At 42.4% G+C, this 19,060-nt stretch overlaps 1 protein-coding gene across 1 annotated transcript in view; it reads right to left on the bottom strand.

Annotated features, from left to right (window-relative positions):
* SORCS3 (sortilin related VPS10 domain containing receptor 3) overlaps positions 1 to 19,060 on the bottom strand; it is a 310,251-nt gene that overhangs the window by 75,353 nt on the left and 215,838 nt on the right. Inside the window, exons 6-7 of the mRNA XM_075026339.1 lie at positions 14,095 to 14,159; positions 7,104 to 7,222 (exon numbers count right to left, since the gene is read on the bottom strand). Of these exons, the coding sequence (XP_074882440.1) occupies positions 7,104 to 7,222; positions 14,095 to 14,159 (184 nt within the window). The remainder of the gene's footprint in view (positions 1 to 7,103; positions 7,223 to 14,094; positions 14,160 to 19,060) is intronic.

Raw genomic sequence — 19,060 nt, 5'->3', positions numbered from 1 at the left:
GTAGCTAAGCAGGGTGAAGTTAAAAATAAATTGCATGGATTGATTTCTGTTAAGACCTTTGGCTCCTAGTTAAAAAATGGAGGAAAGAAATTTATATTTGAACATGGTGTATTTAGCTTCTATGAAAATAAAGAGAAGGCTCTAGACTGGGAAATCAAAGTTTAATTTCTCCCCTCCTATCTTGTTTCACTGCTGAAAAGTTTCACATTAACAAAAACCAAAAATACAAAAAAAAAATCCTTTTCTTGTCTTTATTCCTGGGGAAATTTACTACTTATTTAAGTATTTAAATTGTCAGCTTGAGAATGGAGGTCAGGAATCCATATGAATTGGCACAATCTCAGGTGTGACTGCTGGTTGAAGTCTACTCACTTGATAACTGACTTACATTCAGCAAATATGCTCATTTAGCCTAGCCTTAAATACCCAATAAACTTGAAACATACACTCCTGTCCTACCAAACATAAGCACTTCCAAGTTTTCCTAAACAACCACAGTTACAACTGGTAATAATAATAAACTACTTCTCTGAGCTAAGCTCAGACTTCTTTAGTTATAGAATTAGGAATTTTTTTTTTCCCCTTTATAAAACCTTAAAGACAAACGTCCCCCCACCCCAGTTCTAAGGCTATGAATAATAAATATTTTTCTTTTTACTGAGCCCCCAAAAAAACCTTCTCATAAATATATCCACTTTAATAAAAACAGAATTTGACTCCGATAAAAAAAAAAAAAAAAGGCATTTCTACAAAGCCATTTTCCATCAAAAGACTTCAGCTGAAATTTTTTGGACACACTCTGATGAGACTCCAGGCATCCAAAAAAGGCAATATTATCCATAGGTTCTGTAAGAAGCTATCAGTGATTGTGGGTGAATACTGACATCTGCGTATGTTTTAAGGAGACTTTCTGATGCAAAAGAAGACTGAACTGGTTCAACAGCTTTTGGCAGACATGTTTGCTCCTCTGAGACAGAGGAACTATTTGGATGTGTATTGTAAGAGTCCCGCTTAGCTGTGCCACACAACAACATCTGAAGAAATTCTGGGTTTGCTCGTTCTCACTTACGCTAGTGAGCAGACGGAGATGCTGCCCTGCTGTGCAACTCTCTGAATTAAGCAAAAGTCTTCTAAGTGCAAAATTATTTCAGGGGGTGAGGAAGAGCCAGACACATGATCACTATCAAAGAAGAGCATTTTGACTTAAACTTTTCACTTTCCACATGGAATTCCTGCCATCTATAAGAACTGCAGCTGCTCCCACACTGCTGCATGTGCAAGCTGCGAGTAACCACCATCCCCTGCTCCTAAATGGTAACACCACAGACCCCACCACATTCAAGAGGATTGTAAATCACAGCCAAGACTCTCTTCTCTCTTCCTAGCTCGCCACACACCCCTTTCTTCCTTCATCATATCAACCACAAAAAAAAGGGCAATCACGAGAGCAGCTTAGCTTTTTGGACATGGGACTATCATATGTCCCATGGCCACCTGACCTAAGGGAATCTGGAGTCAAGAAAGAGCTGTGCAGTTCCCAGGAGACTGAATCACAAATGAAATGGCATAGAAAGCTGCCAAGAAAGCTTCCCAAGAGGAGAATTGGCAGGAGGAGCCAGGTGAGAGACAAGACCCTTTTATGAATTTCAGCCTGCAGTTAAGCACCTTGATGAATTATGCCATGGGAGTAGAAAAGGGAAGGAGCACCCACATTCCCACTCTTTAAAGGCCTTGGAAAGTGATAATGTACTGCCTCTCTCAGTATGCCTCTCTGGTTAATGGTGCAAAGAACTTCCCATTTAAAGTGGAAATGGAGCAGGGTCTGAAGCAAACAGCCAGCCCTTTTCAGTCAGAGCTTGCAGGTGTCGTTCCTTGTCCTTATGTGGTAAGACAACCAGCCAAAGACAGATCTGAGAGTGTTCATCTCCAAAGACATTTGTTTGGCCTGCTGGAGAAAACAGGCATCACCCCCATATTCAAACCAGGTATCAGCTTCTAAATCTCAGAGGAGTCTTCCATGCCCAGTAGCTTTGTCACAGCCATGGAAAGTGCTGAAAGTCCAAGCTACATTTCAGATCGACTTCAGTTGCACTCTGTTGGGATATCAGAGTCTGCACCATCCCAGAGAAAAAGACAGACATAAAAAACAATCAAGAAAGGTATTGATTGCCCATCCACACATCTCTGCTCTGACTTACAGCCAGCTCAAATCAAAAAGGCCAAAGTTACCCTGAGGGTCTCCAAGTGCTGACAGAGACAGAAGCTTAAGGGAGGAATGGGGACAGTGTTAACTAGATGCTGAACTAGACTGGTATGACCTCTGGGAGGAAAACCATACACTGAAGGGTTTACACAAGGAAAACACAACATGATTAATAGGGGGAGGAAGCATATTTATGAGACGTACATCTATAGCTGGGGAAAAAAAAAAAGGACAATTTTCAGAGACCAAATCCTTCCTCAAGTCCCTTAGGCTCTCCTGAGTATGCCCAAAAGCTTATCTCTCCCTTTTTTAAATTCTGTCAATTCCAATCTCATAAAAAATACTACCTCTCCCTGTAAACTTTGTCTCTCTCACATCCTTAGGCCACCAGCACTATAACAGCAGTACTGCCAGCAGTCCTCATGCCACACATTCTGAAGAGTTTCATCATTATTATTGTCCCTCTCCTGATATCTAGGGTTCTGTGTGAAAATCTAGTCCTTACATGGGTCTGCACCAGTGTATTGGGAATGTCATCAGTCCCCACTAGCGGCCAGGCTTGTCCAACACAGGACTCCAGCCACCCAGCAGAACCACTGAGCTATTGCACCTGAGATAGCTTGCACATAACCTTTGGGTAACTGGGAACAACTACTTTAACTTAGCAATAATTGGCTCTCTATGGCAGCTGTACATCTGTCCACAAGAGTGTTGATTTCTGCAGAAACTGTCCCAGAGCAAAGCTGATTTCCAGTGAATGCACTGCTGTATTCATACCCCCTTAGGAGTTGTCAGGCCACCATAAATAAGCAACACTGTACTGAGACTTTTTTGGCCCAGACTCCTCACCCCCTGCAATAAGTGATGATATTTGGTCATGCTTTCTTGCATTTTCAGTAGAAAGTTTTCATCTGTTAGCCAGGAAGTGTACACAGATCACTCCTGTTCTTTTTTTAAAGTCTTTAAAGAACAAAGTAGCACTGATATTATTTGTTTGTTTATAGGAAAATAACAAGTTCTTCTCCAAACAATGCTTTCTCACTCAAAACAGAATTTCCCCAAAAATGATCCCCATTTTCATTAAAGCCTATTGCATTTTAGACTCTTTTCAGCAGCCTGAGCAATTCCATTGGAAACCCTGATACAAGACTTACTTGAAAAATATTTTCCCCAGAATTCCCCGTGATTTATTTTTACCATAGAAATTCTCCAAAATATCAGTACACTAGGTTAATACATAAAATGAAAAACTATCCCTGACCCCTGGGTCTTATAATATAGGCTCTGCACGTGAGAATACCGTAGCAGCTCAGGTAACTGTCAGGAAGTCAAATCTTATAGGCAGTTGCAGGTTATCTATGCACCTAAGTTTAGAAGGTGATACTATCTCAGTAGCGAGTACTCAAAGGCACCAATAAGGAAAGGTGTGGTACAGCTCTAGAGAATGGCATATTACACCTTTAGAGGAAGTATGGGCTTCACTACTGCACAGCTATATAATTGAACATAACTGACACTGACCTTAATGGCAAAGTTGTTCATCAAATTAGCTCCTTTTTGGTGCAGTAAATAAATTCAGACATATTCCAAGGTTTTCTCAGAAATAAATGACCTGCTCTGCAAGCTGTATGAATTTTAAGTTTTAACCACGAAAAAAGGTGATGATACTGACTCCTGGCTACATCAGAGCAATCCTGTGAAACTTATACACACAACAGAGGGCAGGATTTTCTCTTAATGTATCAATTTATGCAGAATTATCCTATCTTAGTGATGTTCTAGGCATCCTTAAATAACTATTGATCAATCAAATAGAAAGTCAATCAATAAATTCAGTGATCACCTACTGTTTTATTCATAAGAATTCTTCCTACTCTCTCTTAGTAGCTATTTCCCCCTTCCTTTCTTCATTACCTTTTACAATTTTCATCATGTGTTATGTTATTTATCTCCTTTGCCTGGTAACCAGTCCCAGTCTTTTCAAACTCTCTTCATGGGTAAGTTTTTTTCAAGCATAGGCTCATTCTCATTTTCTTTCTTTGCCCTGCAGTTCTGCAAGATCCTTTCAGAAGTGCTGCACAAGAGCATTCCACATCATAAGGAACCATTGATTTATAATGGCACTATAACATTTTCCATACTCTTCCTTCCCCTCTCCATTATGCACCACAGTATCAGGTTTGCTTTGAGTGCATAGTTACACAGGTTAATGCTTCCCAAGCCTCTTACGCTACAGGCCTGTTGATCAACTTTATTAGAAAGGATATTCACTAGTAAATAACTGTATGCAGATAATCTAAAAGGTTGATATCAATAGCTGGGATTCGTCTTCCCTAATTTTAGCTGTCAAAAAGTTGGGCATCTTCTCTAAGCTATACTTGGGTTCCTTCTAATATTGAGAAAGGCATATTCAAGAGAGAGACCTATCTCATCCTGCAATAGGTGCGATAGGAGAAGATAAATTGCCCCTGAAGGTTTTGATCTCTCCACTCATTTTAGAAGAACACAGAGTACTGGTTTAGACGAAAAATCTACTGTTTTCATGACAAAAGTTAAAAGAAACAAGTTTCTCTCTCTAGTCCAAGATATTACTTCTGATTTGTTCCAGCACAGACAGATCAGAACTCATGCACCCATCCTTTATGCATCTATTAAACCTCACCAGGTTCTTAACATTTAATTTGATATTTATTTATTCATCTCTGTCTAATATTTGAAATTCAAAAGAGCTGGCTCCTGTATTTCTGTCCAAGATTATCCAGACGGAATGATATGCATGAGACATTGCACACACAGTCAATCTGACACATCCCGTAATAGGCAGCTACATCACATGGCTTGTGAGACTAATAGATCCAGCACATATCAGCATTCCTACATATGTACTGAGCAAACACTCTGCATAGCCCATCTACCATATGCTGGACATGGTGGATTTAACACACCTTCAGCTCAGAGAGGTGTGTGCTGTGAATTTGAAGCATCTGCGTGCTACTCAAGTACTACATGGACTTGATCCATGCCCAGTTTCTGCACTTAAGACAGGCTGCTGGACAGTCAGAAATCCTGCAAGTGTGATACAAAGAAGAGGGAAAGTGATAGACAACCTGTGAAAGGGAGAGTCTCCTGCCCAAAGCAGCAGAAATGTTCAGTGTGTATATTTAACATCTTTTAAGAGTGTGGGTATGTGATTTTCACTTCAAACACCCATTAAGCTATAATAAAACTTTGCTAAAGATAGTCAAGGCACTTGAAGTATTACGTATACATACATGCATGTGTTTGTATACACACACATCATTTTTTTTAACTTGAAGCAATTTGCAGCTATTAGCTTGAGCTGCTCACTGCTAATTTGAGGCAGAGGAATGCGCACACCAGGCAGATGTCCTCACTGCGAGCCCAAGTTTCTAAACAGAGCAGCCTTGTTTTAACACAGGTGGGAGCTGTGGAATGAGAAATGTCTGTAAGGCCTCATGCTAGCCTTAAAGAATTGGATGTTCCACAATACCCTCAGCCACAGACATAAACCGCCAGATTAAGAGTGTCTCTAAAATATCCTTGGAGGGTAGAGCATTTACCAATTGGAAAGCCATCGCCTCTAGTCAAATCATGACTTACTGAGTTGCAAAAGCTACATTCTCAGTGTTTACTAGCAGCGGGTCTCCCCATGAGGCCAAAGGAAGCAGTAGCAGGCTGGGTTTCATGGGGGAATGAGGGGACCTGTGGCTCCCATAGCAATCAATCATCTCCAGAGCAGCAGACTCCCCTGCTCAGAGGAGAAGTCTGCCAATGTTACCCAAGTGCATGCAGTATCCATATTGCAGTCCTCCCAGGTCATATGGATCCAGTCCTCCACCTAATCCCAGCACAGAATTAACAGCCTTCCCCCTTAAACTCCCATTTCTAAGAAAACTTCACAATAAACAGAGCAGAACTTTCTTATAATTTGGATACATTCAAGAAAAATGTTCCCCCAAGGAAGTAAAATAGGAACTTAACATAACCCAGGCTTGCTCAAAAAGGGAAGCATATGTCTCTTCTGTACCACCTGGATCCAAGCTCTATCTCATCTCACCTCATTCCCCCTTTTCAGCATTGGTGACAAGCAGTTAATATCATCATGTCTGTAATCACTGCGTCTCCTGAGCTTTCTACGACCTGGAATCACTGCAGCCTGGCTCCCAGTTTCCACCCAAATGGCACATCTTCGGGAAGTGTTCTTCCATACCGTACCATTCATTCTCACATTTCCACTGGTATGAAATGGGGAGAGATGGCCTTGTTCCATCCAGCCCATGTATTCTCAGAAAATCTCAAAAAACAAGTAGTTTCTCATTCAATTTCTGTCACTTTCTCCTCATCTCCAAAATCATCATCAGCTAGCTGACAAATTTACAGTCATCTTCCACTTTGAAGTTGCCCTGTAACATCTTTTTCCAATCTCTCTGCTATTTTACCTCCTACGGCAAATCTTTTTCACTCCATTAGCATTACTTGACTGTCAAATCAGCATAAACCTTTCAATTTGTTAAAATGATCACTCACACCTTTCCATTGTTCTTCTCTGTTCTCTCCAATTCATCACTAGCTTCTTTGTATTTTCCAAGTAGCCACAATAATAGCAAGTTAGAGCTTCTGTGAAACACATGGACCCTTATGATTATTGATGGATGAACTTTCAAAATATATCAGATTCACCCTGAGACAAGTGATGAGCAGAGAGATCAAGTGTTTTGTCCCAGACTGCATAGTCAATCTATAGCAGGCAGATATAGACTCCCATTTCTTAGGACTTGTGGTCCCATGCACTTGTCCTAAGAATATGCCTCCTCTCTTGCACAGAACAAATACCTTGCACAGGCAGAATTCATGTCACATTCATATCAAGCCAACATACCTGGATGAAGATATATTCATCCTGAACAACAAGGGAGCTGATGTCAATGGAGCGCGAAAATGGCCCGCTCCTTTTAGTCTCCGAGCACTCTTGGATCCGACAGGTCAAATAGTGGGTGTCTGTAATGGGAGAATATGTACACATGAGAAATGCCCAGGTAGGAGCCTGTTGTCTGCAAATGTTATCAGCAGCTTGAAAGAAGGTCTCTGAAGGGAAGCCTTAACCTCATCTCCAACTAGATAGATGTTATTGCATGATCTACCTCTGGCCTTTAAAACTGTAACTGCTCTCTGGAGTCAGTAATTCATCACACTTCCACACCCATCATTCCGTTCCCCATTGTGCAGACATCCCTCAAGAGACTGGAGTTCAAACCATAAGTGGAAGGTGCAACTCATAAATGCATCAGAAAACTGATTATGAGACATATGGAGCAGAAGAAGATTTCAAAAGCCACCCAGATAGAACTTATTGATTCCACTACCCTGCTGGGAATTATATTCCCACCCTCCCCCTAAAATACCTGGGTTTAATTGTGGTAGTAACACACAAGGAAGGAAAAAAAAGGCCAAACCAGTGCTATTAAGTTTAACTTATTTTGCTGTGAAAATGACAAGCATCTCCTAAAATTAAGTCTTTATAGCCAACATAGGCTAGGTATGAAAACATCATGGACATAAAATAGCATGACTAGCTGAAGAGTCCCTACAGTAGTTATATGCACTGCAAGAGGCATCAAATGCTTCTGTCTAGAGAGAAGATGAGAATACCATCACACTAATGGGATGCCTTGTCAGTCCTTGGCATTGCTTGAGAGAAGGAACAGGACTAGGAGAAGAACATAAAGAAGAGATAAGGCAAAGGCAGACATAGAGAAAGTTGCTCGGAGCGGCAAGAAGAGACATGCTCACCTCCAGCAAAGTTGGCAGGGGGTATAGGGGATTAAGCATTATTTCACTAAGTCTAAGAATGGATCCCATGAAACAGAACAATCAAGGCACTGTCTCTCTGGGATGTATGTAATCTAAATATGCCATCTCTGCCTTTCAACTTCTGAAAACTGCAAATCAGGGAGAAAACAAAAATACAACTAAGATGACGGCTTCAGTGATAAAAGGGTCATATCTTTTACACTGTGGCACTTCTACAGGCTTCTTAGATTCACGCATTTGTTCGCTTTTCTACAAAGGGTGAGGACCGACTATCAGTGAAGATAACAGTGAGTTTATGAGGGCTGGGGTGAGCCTGGCGCAGTGATTTTAGTTCACAACTGCACCTTTTAACAAGGATTTTGTCAAACTGAGCCCAAAAGGATAAAAGGGAAGTTTAAAAGGACAGTAACTAGCCTAACAAAGCTGCTTACAGGATTCTCCACCCGATAAAACCTGCTATTGTCCTTAGTCTATGTCTTTCCAGTGACAGCAAAATGTAGTTCAGTGGAAAGCATTGGGGGGCATGACTGAAATCCTCTGACACTCAACTAACTGCCTTCCCAGATTCAAAGGCAAGATTCACAAACTGGTGGTTTCCCCTTCCATAGCCTTGTCCCACCAACAGACTCTTAAGAATGCAAAAATAATGCAAGTCAGAAGCATTGATAACAAGAATAATAATTTTTAAAAAGATATTGTCTAAAAAAGTCACAAACTACAACCAAGCTTTAACCTAATAAAGGTTCATGCCCAATCGCATGACAGAAGGTCCATGTTTAAAGGCTGCAGACCTGGTTCTGGGTTGAGGCACTGGGAATTCCAGGTTTATTAATAAGGGCTGCATGGCTGATTCAGAGCAGTTGCATAGGTCTGGTGCAGTAATGAAAACATAGTCCCACTGATGATGCTAAAGCAGCAGAAACTGTTGCTGGTGCCAGCTCAGAGTATCTGGAGGTAATTAAAGTGAATGGTGAAAAATATCTGACCTACAGACAGTGCCAAATAACTGGAGTATCAGAGTTCCTCCCAGTAAAAAATACCAGCAGCAGTAGAGAGGTCAGACTCTCAGCTGGGATAAATTAAGGTTCTTCATCAACTGACACATACACACTTGGTCCAGAGCTGCTATTTACCTCCTCAACATGGAATCTAAGACATCTTTGTGGTGGATAACAGCAACTTCTCAGAAAACAAGAAGGTCTTATATATTGCCATGCTATCCTAAGAGCTCAGCAGCTTTGGCTTGTTTTTGAGGTAGCACTAAAACCAGGCAGAACAAGGAGGAGAGGTCAAGAGCTGTATTTTTAGAAGCTCATTCCTTCCGGTATGTTCTCCCACACAGTCGCCTGGATATTCTTATCCCTCCAAAAAAGGGATAATTTGCTGCTGCTGAGTGACAGAATGGGAGGAGGAATAAAAACCTGTCACAAATAAATGCAAATACATCACAAGTGTTGACATGACAACTAGCTTCCTGCTCATTGGGAAATGTGTCATATTAAGTGTGTTACACCAGCAATCAAATATACTCAAAGAATGGCACCTGATTAATATTCACGGGAAGTTGGTGGTAGAGAAGGGGGGTAGCTCACTACCCATTTTCCATTTAGTCTCTTGTTTGTTTATTTTCATATATTTTACAACACAAGGCCTATGAAAAAAAACACAGACACAAAAAAATTATTTTCAAACCTGTCTGCCTTCGGACACCAAAATAAGTTCAAGTCTTGCTTTCTTTCCTGCTGCCTCACAGAAAATGAAAAATAATTCCTTTTAAAATATGTTAAAAAATGAGGTAAAAAATATGACAGCACCCCGTTCACATTTGTGTGTGACTGGAAGCAAGAAACAATGCCAAGTCCCTGCTCAAGCTTCTTGAAGGGTATGATCCTTTCATAACCTATGGTCCCATTCACAGAGCACATCTTCCCCCATACAGAAAGTACAGGGCCCCTCAACAAAAACCTCAATTAAGAGAGAAGGGGGCATCCTAACTTCTGAGCTGTTAGCTCCCTCTTCTCTGAAAGGAGTTAATTTTTCAGCCCTGGTTTTGCACAGCCACAAGGAAAAAGGACAGCTGCCCAGAGGGGCTGGTGGCAAGTGCCCAAGCTATGCCTTGCAAGCCTTGCTTACCTTTCACTGGGAGATGTATGCCTTAAGGGAGGTTGGCTTATATCTGGGGAATATTTCCAATTCTATATATCATCCCACACAACACCAGAATTAGAGGGTTTAGGGGTTTTGTGGCTTTTGGGGGGGGGGGGGTATTATTATGTTCCATTGCAAAAGGAGCTGAGAAGAGCTCCCTATTTCCTAGACAGTTTCAAAAACTCCTCATGCTTATAACCCAACATCCAGCTACTTTCTCAGCCCATCTATGAAGGAGGCAATATGGACATGAAGCAGCCTGGAGGGTTTGCTGCAGCTCAAATCCCAGCATCCATACCTCCATACAAACCCTTCCCACCAACTTATCTCACTTAGGATTAGGGAATGGCTTTCTCACATGTGCAGCCATCTTTCAGTTAAGGAGCTTGAAACACCTCCCCATTGCTAATTAACATAGTTTCCCATCTTGAGAATTTGGAGTGTATTTTGACCCTTTCTAGTAGTGATAAAACTGAAACAATTTCTTGAAATTTGCAGTGATAAACTGGTGAAGTAAGCCAAGCTACTAAGTCTCTTCTTTGCCCACCAGTCACGACAGCTTTGGCAGGAAGCCGGAGCACAAGAGGTTCTCTCTGGTGGGTAACACCCAGAGATGTGGGTCCCTGAAGGGAGACACTGAAACAGTCAAACCTGTCACTGTGCTGAAGGCTGCAAAGGGCAGACCTACGTGCAGGTTACTGTGACTTACGGAGACACAGGACAGCAAGGCCTGCTCCTTCCTGGCAGCCTTAACACAGCAGCTAAAAGCAGGCATGGCTGGCCAGCATGGCTAACAGGGAGAAGGGCAGCTGATGGAAACAAGTTGCATTGGCAGGTTGGCTCAGGTTAAGTCAGGTCCTGGTGCCAGGCAAGACTTATAATCATAAAGTACCCGTGAAGGTTACCATGAGAGGGAGAAAAAAATAGCTGGCCTCGACAATCTTTCCCCCAAAGGAAAAGAGGATCTAGAAATGTAGACAGGACTGTAAATTATTCCCCAGGAATTAGTTACCCTGTTTTATCTTTCTGGTTAGGTTTTTTTCCCCTTCTTTTCCCTTTAATTAAAATACTGTTTATTGCATCGTATCTGTGAGTGGGGAGAAGATTATCTCACTGAACATCAGAAAGTTTAATATAGCTTTCCCAGGAGTACTGGTGGGTGCTTGTGTCAGTGTATTTGTAATAGTTCCCTTGCATCCAACCCTGTCCTTGCTGCTGCCTATTACACCCAGGCAGAAGGTACAGTGCCCAAGGCTCCTACGTGTTTTTATAATTTAAAAATGCAAGCCTAGATTATTATTCTGCTACAATAGCTCTGCCAAAATGTTGAAAAAATGTGAAAAACTTCATCTGCTACAAAAGACAGGAACAGCTTGAGATCAGCTAGGCAGTGGAATTAGCAGCATCTTGCAAATATTTAAGGAGACTAGAGACTGGGGCAGATGTTTTTTCAGAGACCCTACCATTCCTAATGACCGGACAAACGAAACTATGAGGCAAGACGTTTTGGAGGACAGACACCAGAGCAGTGACCAGGACTTCCACCCTCCAGCTCCATGAGCTTATTGATAGCCCTGACTCATTTATGGATGAAGGAGACTCTAGTGTGCTCCACCACCTGTTCCCAGCCACAGAGCATGTTTTAGGCTCCAATGTCTGAATTGGTATTAGATAGGTTCTTGAGTCCCATTAGTGCTAAAAGAAAAAAAAAAAGAAAAAAAGAATCATCAAGTTCAGGAGTCCAATCCTAAATACCACTTCCCTCCCTGCCTTTTTTTAATTTTTTTTTTTTTTCCAACTAAAAAGCATGGAGAAGAAGGACAAATGCCCCCTCTGGAAGAATCATGTACTTTTCAAGTGGCCAGGGACATTGAAGGCATGGATTCTTGCCTCTGAATTGAACTGAGCAATGGCAATACTCAAATCTACGTCTGTTAATGCATCAAGTAAGTGACTGAGCCACCAGACTGACCTAAGAGGCATTAAAAAAGCCTCCCCTTCATTCTCCCCACTACTGAGGAAAACTTTAATCAGAAACTTTCTCATCAAGAGGAAATAACTGCAGAGACACATTTTCCAGTAGGTGTAAGTGCCTCAGCCATTTCACTGAGAGCATGAAGGCCCATTTTGGTTACAGAGCCAACTAGGAGAAAAGTTCAACCTCCCATTCCTAAGTACAGAGAGCTGTACCATTTCACACCAGGTAAGGCTATAGCTTTGAGGCAGTCAATGTTTTGTAACACAAACTAATATCGTTTCAAGCCTTAAAAACTCTAATTGGAGTAACGTGGTTCTTTTGTGCTGTGTTTGGCTGGGAGAGGAGTCATTTTGATGCTGTCCCCCAGCGGGACATGCCAGTGGAGCCAGCATAGCCCTCCAGGTCTCACCTGTGCCTGCTGTCTGCTGGGACCATGGCTTCCAATGGGCCTGTTTTGCTGACACTACCAGTTAAGTCTGACTTTCAGTGAAACCCTCAATACCATCAACCGCCAATTTCAAAATGCTGAATTTATACATTAAAACAAGAACAGCAAACCCCCGAGCAAACAGGACCTGAAGGAAGAGAGTTGTCTGCAAACTGGGGATACATCTTTCAAATAAAGCATCTATATCTTTGACACATCCAGTATTCAAATAGCTAGGTGAGCAAGTTTAAACTTAGTTTGAAAACAGACTCCATCAGGAGTTTGTTTGCTTACTTACTTGCCTTTTTTGCTTGATTTGGCCACTTCTTCTAGCATTCCTGCAACAGCACACACCGCACCAAAGGCGCTGAAGAAGCCTCCCTACCTTGCCCACCCACCTGCCAGCCTGTTTTGCTTTTTCTACATATTCAACAAACAGCTGTCACCCCTGAGCTTTTATTGCCTGGTTATTTATTCAGCTGCCATCACTAAATAGCAGTGGGAGGCCAATAAGTGATTTTAGAAGATCCACAGCCTCAGAGAAGCCACCATGATAGACAGGCGCTTGTTCACACAGCATCTGGCCTATGCAGAACTTGACTAAAACAGAGAAAAGTTTGCAATCAACAAAAATGAGGCCTTTTTCTCCCAGAAATCCTCTACAACCTCAGCCCTATGTTGCTTTTCTACGTTGTCCCTGTAGTGTAAAAGGGACACATGTCCCATTGCTGTGTGGCATTGAGCTGGAGTAAAGCTGGCTCCACCCCACGAGCAGATGCATTACCATGCTGTAGTTCCTGTGAGAAATACCTAAAACACTTTGGGGAGAGTGGTGAAAAGGTCAACTTACTTCTAATACTTACTGTCATCTTCACTGGAGGTTAATTACATAGGAATTCATTCTACTACAAATGTGGCTAGATTCATTTCAGTGAGGGCTTAAGAATTTTTTTTCTATTTCTTACTTCAGATCCAAGCACCTTTTCAAGGCCTCTAATCGTTTGGTACGAAGCATCTATTCATACATCACAAGCAAAACTGAAAAATCTTTTCAACAGGGGACAAAGGGTACCTGGGGCATAGGGACATTCTGGCCAGAGAAGTCTGACTGTAGGCGATTTCTCAAATTCCCAGGTACAACCCAGCTGTTCTGAACACCTCTGGAAATGCACAGAGTCTGTACTGCACAGTGCTGGTAGCCCAGCTCTTTATGATTCATGTAAAATACATGATACTGAAACAGCTAAATAGGGAACAGAATGGACGGCTCCTTAGCCCGATAGATTGTGCTTCTGCTCAGCCCTCTCCACAGACAAGCTCTGCAGCCTCTGAATTTCCCCCCCAGGGGCTAAGGAGAAAAGTATGCCTCACATCAAACCCCATGACCCACATCTTTCCTATCAATTAAAATGGAAATGGGGAGACAAAATGAGTAAAGTGAATTCCCATTCCCACTCCATTCTTGACTCAAAGCCCACTTTTTCAGCATTGGCTGCAGGCACTCACGTCCGTCAGCTGTCCGGGCTTCCATGTGCACGAGGTCAGGCTCTTTATCCAAACCAGTCACCGACCTGGGGGGACAGAGAGAGAGAAAAAAGGCAGCTAGTTAGATAAAAGGATGCAATCAGAGAGGGTGAGGGAAAGCAGAACCAGTTCAAGTCTCCCTTGTGACACCTGGCATGTAAGTCCCTGCCTCCTACCAATTTGTCTCCTTTGTGTTTCTACACTGCCCACTCTCAGGGGCCATATACTAACCTTTAAGACAGACATCTCCCCAGGCGCTGGTGAGTGAACCTGCCTATCCCTCATCGACAAGATTAAGACCACTATGAACATTCTGTGGTGGCAAAGTGAGCTGGTTCCAAGATCCAGTAAAACTTCTGTTTTAATGCTGAAGGAAAGACGAGGGCACAGCAGCCTCATGCTTATAGATAGAGCAAATTAAAAAAGGGGGTTTACTTGGCTGAATAGTGATATGAGAGACTGAGTTTCTTGATCTGCCCCTGGTTTGTGGGGCAATCTTGCTCTTGTTTACCTCAGTTTCCCCATCTTCAAAAGAAAAAACAACGATGCACATATGCATGATGAAGTTCTGATAAAAAAAAAATGCGAGAAAGTATTCATTATGCATCCCATGATCCCAGGCCATGGTCCTTGATAATCATAAAACAAGGCACAATGAGTTCCTTTAACCTCATGAGTTGAAACCCAAGCACCTCAAGTCAAATATTCCTGTGCATTGTTATTTTACTCCCTAAAAATGTTTTGCAAGGCACATTACAAAGATAGTTTTCCTCCTGGCAGAGGGAAAGTCAAGCCCAGAACAGAAATGTTATTATTAGTGTCCTGGCTGGTAAGAATCACTGGAAGATGAACATTTAGTCCTAGCAATGGCTGGCAGGGGAAAAAAAAATCCATAGATGTCCACGTGATTTATGGAGCTGCTTCTCCTGAGTTAACCAAAGGGTTAGATTAAAAAGGGACAACGACAAAAATCAGTTTCTAATTTGGTGGAAGCTGAATTTGATACAGTAGATTGTAAATAATAGATTCCCTGTGAGCCAGCTAACGTTCAAATTCCCTAATGTTCTGAAACACTTTTATCACAATCTTTTGCTGCTTTCATCCTTGGGGCATCAACAGCTAAAACATTTTGAAAAAAAAAAAAGAAGAAAAAAAGAACAAACAAAATACAGATGCTCTGATACATTTTTGTGAATCTCACAAAAAACATAGCAGTTGAAGCGATGACAAACATACGAATGTGCTGGAGTTCAGCTAAGATCAGCCAGTGCTGCAAACGCCAAAACAACTACATTATGACCTACTGTGTAGGTAACTGAAACTGGCACTGCTTGTTAACTAGAGCACCGCATCAATAGCGAGTCCATTCACAACACACTGTGAATTGTGGCCAAAAAAACCCAACACAACAAAACAAAGCCGCACAGGCAGAGCTTTCATCATTCTACTCCCAGTGAGAAAGAGTCTGCTCCTTAACCGCTACCATCAGTTGTAGGGCGATCCCACAAGGAAGAAAGCATTGTCTGTTATCGGTAAGGATGGCAGAACAGGCCTGAGTCCCTGTGACCATGTAATTATCGGGGTCAAATCTTCTGAATATCTGGACACAGTTAAAAGTGACAGTAGGACAAATAGAAATTCCTTAAAATGCCACCAGAAAATATTATGGTCTGCAGCAACATTATTTCCCAATATATATAGAAAGGACATACATCTTTCTAGTCCATAGCAGAAGTTTTTTGCCTTTTTCCCATAAATAGCCCTAAGTGCTGTAATTTCAGCTGTTCAGCAGTCGTCACCCTTGCCTATGACATGCCAATAGAGACAGAAGTATGTGCTTACTAACATATCTATCCATCACAAATTTATCCAAGGGAGCGGTAGTTTCAGCACTCTTAGGTACCGGTTGGGAACTCATTAAGGACCTGTCCCGCAGCCCTTCCCAATGGGCTGCCTGCTTAAATCCAGCCTTCCCCCTGGAGCGTGCACTCTCCAGGCCTCCTTCTGGAAGCCAGACGCCAGCCTCCTACCCAGAGCCATTTGCTGTGTCCTGGCACCTCCGTGCCAGGCGGCCTCTCCTGCTCCCCACCACACACCTCCTGGGTCCCTGCCCTCCGCACGGAGGAGGTGCTGTGCCTACCCCGCAGCAATGGGGCAAACCTGCTCCTGGCCCAGGTAATAAGAAACATCAGTCTACCACAACACTATTCATTTTAAAAGGGACTGCAACGAGAAGAACCTAAGTATTTCCAAACAAAATCCAAAATAGCTGCTACTATTGTGCATTTGCATACACAAGCTCTGTGGATCTACTCAATAATGCCTATTAAGTGAGCACCAGGGGACGACAGGAGTCTCCTGAAACATGTCATTCTAGCTTGAAGTTCCTTCCCAGTGCCATCCACTTCTTTCTTTAATTAGTTTTGACAAGCCTGATGGTTCTTTTCAGAACAACAATGACGATAAAAAAAGGACGAGCATACAGCACCCCCCTAGTACTTCTCTGCTCACTGAATACCGTACTTCAAGTGGAAAAGCTTACAAAGCAATCTCCTGCAACCCAAAAGCAAGACAAGCTCCTGTTATCTGCCCACAGATAACGAGCCTGTAACGTAATACATCGGTCATCCTTCCTTCTCCCAAACCAAGTCGCTCTCTTATATCAAAGACTCTGATTGCAAAACAAATCCCCAATCAATGCTGTTTCTTCATGCCTCGCCTCACGTCTGTTCCCACTGGCAAAGAACACAGCTTTGCTTTGCAGTGCTCTGACTCCTGAATATAGGTATTTTCAGTAAAAGGTCTCTCATCATTCATCTGGAGAAGCTTTAGATGAAGAATGCAGAAAAGTCAGGCAGTGGAAAGAGCAAGATGTGAATGCAGGTCCTGGAGCACAGCTGCAAAAATGCACACGCAGACTGTAAAGCTATTCCTTTATCTCATGCAGTAATTCCTCTGGTCTTGAGAACTCACTGCAACAACCTCTCAGGTCTAGCAATACAAGAGCGGCAACAAAACAAGAAAAGACACCTTCACAACCTTATATTTTCTCATACGTTATCTCTCTGAAGAACATTCGGAGGATGCACTGCTCAAAATTATGTGAGCAACTAAAGTACGATGAGGAGAGATGTCAGCATCCTCTGACTTACCATTTCCCCTTTGTGTCCTCTACAACCAAGTGGAGCCCACAGAGTGGGCTGGCTGGGAAGGGGTTTCATGACTCTCTGGCTGACAAACAGCTCTATTTCAGAGGCTTACAAAGACAAGAGAATTTAACAGCACTCAGAAGCCTAAGGACAGCTTGAAAACAGTTTTCCTGCCACTTGGTCACACCTCAGGCTCCATGCACAGCTCAGCTCTGTGTTTTGTTTGTGGACAAGCTCCAGACAGCAAAAACTAAGCCAAGGTCCACAAAATGCACCTGTGTGTGCTGCTGCCTTGGATGGCCATGGGGAGGAAAAAACGGCACTCTCGCTGTGAGAAACCATGCTAAATCAACATCCTCCACCATCCCTATGCATTTATCACCACTTGGACAAGAAAATACTGATAGGATGCAGGCAGAAGTGACAGGAAAGGTCATTTTTTTCCTACTGACACGTTCCCTGACTGCTGCAAAGGCAGTTTTCAAAACACGGAGCCTGCAGCCAGTATTGCAGCTGGCGCAGGATCATTGGTCAATTAAGAATTCAAACTACCTCTGAATGCTATTAGGAAGGAAGCAATTGTTACTTTTTCTCTATCTTCTGCTTTTATTTTTTGTTCTCCTGGTAGCTCTTGATTTTCACAAGATCTTTCCTCCCTTCTTTTCAGACGAGGATTGTGCGTTCTTGAAAGCTGAAGGATGAATAGAATCCTGGCAAGATCCTTGTCTCTATCAAGGGAAGAGATTTGTACATGGGTGCATATTTACTAGGCTGCTCTGCTAATATTTCATCTCTTACCAGGAGGGAAGGCAAGCAAGAAGGGCAAGGAAAACACAGTATTCTGCATTGCGAGTAGCTATTCCTGAAATGTTTCCATGTAAGACAATATATAGTTCAAAACGAAAAAAAGCTAGCATATGCAAAGAAAGGAAAAAGGAAATACATAGACTCTCTGGGTTACCTGCCTACTGCACCTCAGCTCACTCTTTCTACCAACTCTACTGCCCTTCCATGGAATAAACCATTTTTGCATTTTTTTCTACCCATTTTCCAGACATTAGGCATTTAATGACAAAAGGCAGCATTGAGATTCAGCTACTCTAGCATCTTAGATCAAAAACGCTGAGCAATTCAGACTGACTGCTGTTGATCCTTGCTCCCTAAACCATCAACAGAGAATAAGAGATACGCTATTTCTCCATCTTCCGGACCCATTAGCTTGGGAGGTGGGAGTGGGTATCACTGGATGCAAGCAACATTTGTGTTAAGGATTTACAACAATGTAAAAAATCAGGCCACAGAGATCAGCCTGGATTGAGCTTTTTTGCCAGGGGTGTGCCTGGTTTCTGACCAGTCAAGATGGCATCCACCAGCTCTAGCTTTGAAAACAAAATCAAAACTTTTACAACGGATTGAGACTTTCCCAAAATGCCAACTTGGAAAGCCATTTTTGCAGGTTGCGATGTTAGACTGAAGGCAACTGTCACTGTTTATGAAATGGAGGAAACAGACATAGACTACTTAGCAGGATGTTGTGCAGTAGATAAGGGCTAGAAATGGGAAGGAACAAGGCAAATTTATTGTGCAATAATATGTAAAGGAGGGGAAAACACATCCTTTTGCTGCAGGCAACTGCAGTCAAATTAGTGGATGTTGCCAATTAGTCTGCTGCAATTTTAATTGTATCCTGTCCCAGAAGTAAACACTTCTTTGTGGTACCAGGCAAGTAGTGCATGGGACTAACTCACCCAAGCAACAAAAGGGCCACATCTATATGGGCAGATGGGAGCAGAAACTGA

The sequence above is a fragment of the Buteo buteo genome, chromosome 4 (assembly GCF_964188355.1).
Source record: "Buteo buteo chromosome 4, bButBut1.hap1.1, whole genome shotgun sequence".
In the NCBI taxonomy this organism is placed as follows: Eukaryota; Metazoa; Chordata; class Aves; order Accipitriformes; family Accipitridae; genus Buteo; species Buteo buteo.
Note: the sequence above shows the minus strand (reverse complement) of the source record. Positions and strands in the feature narration are given on the sequence as shown.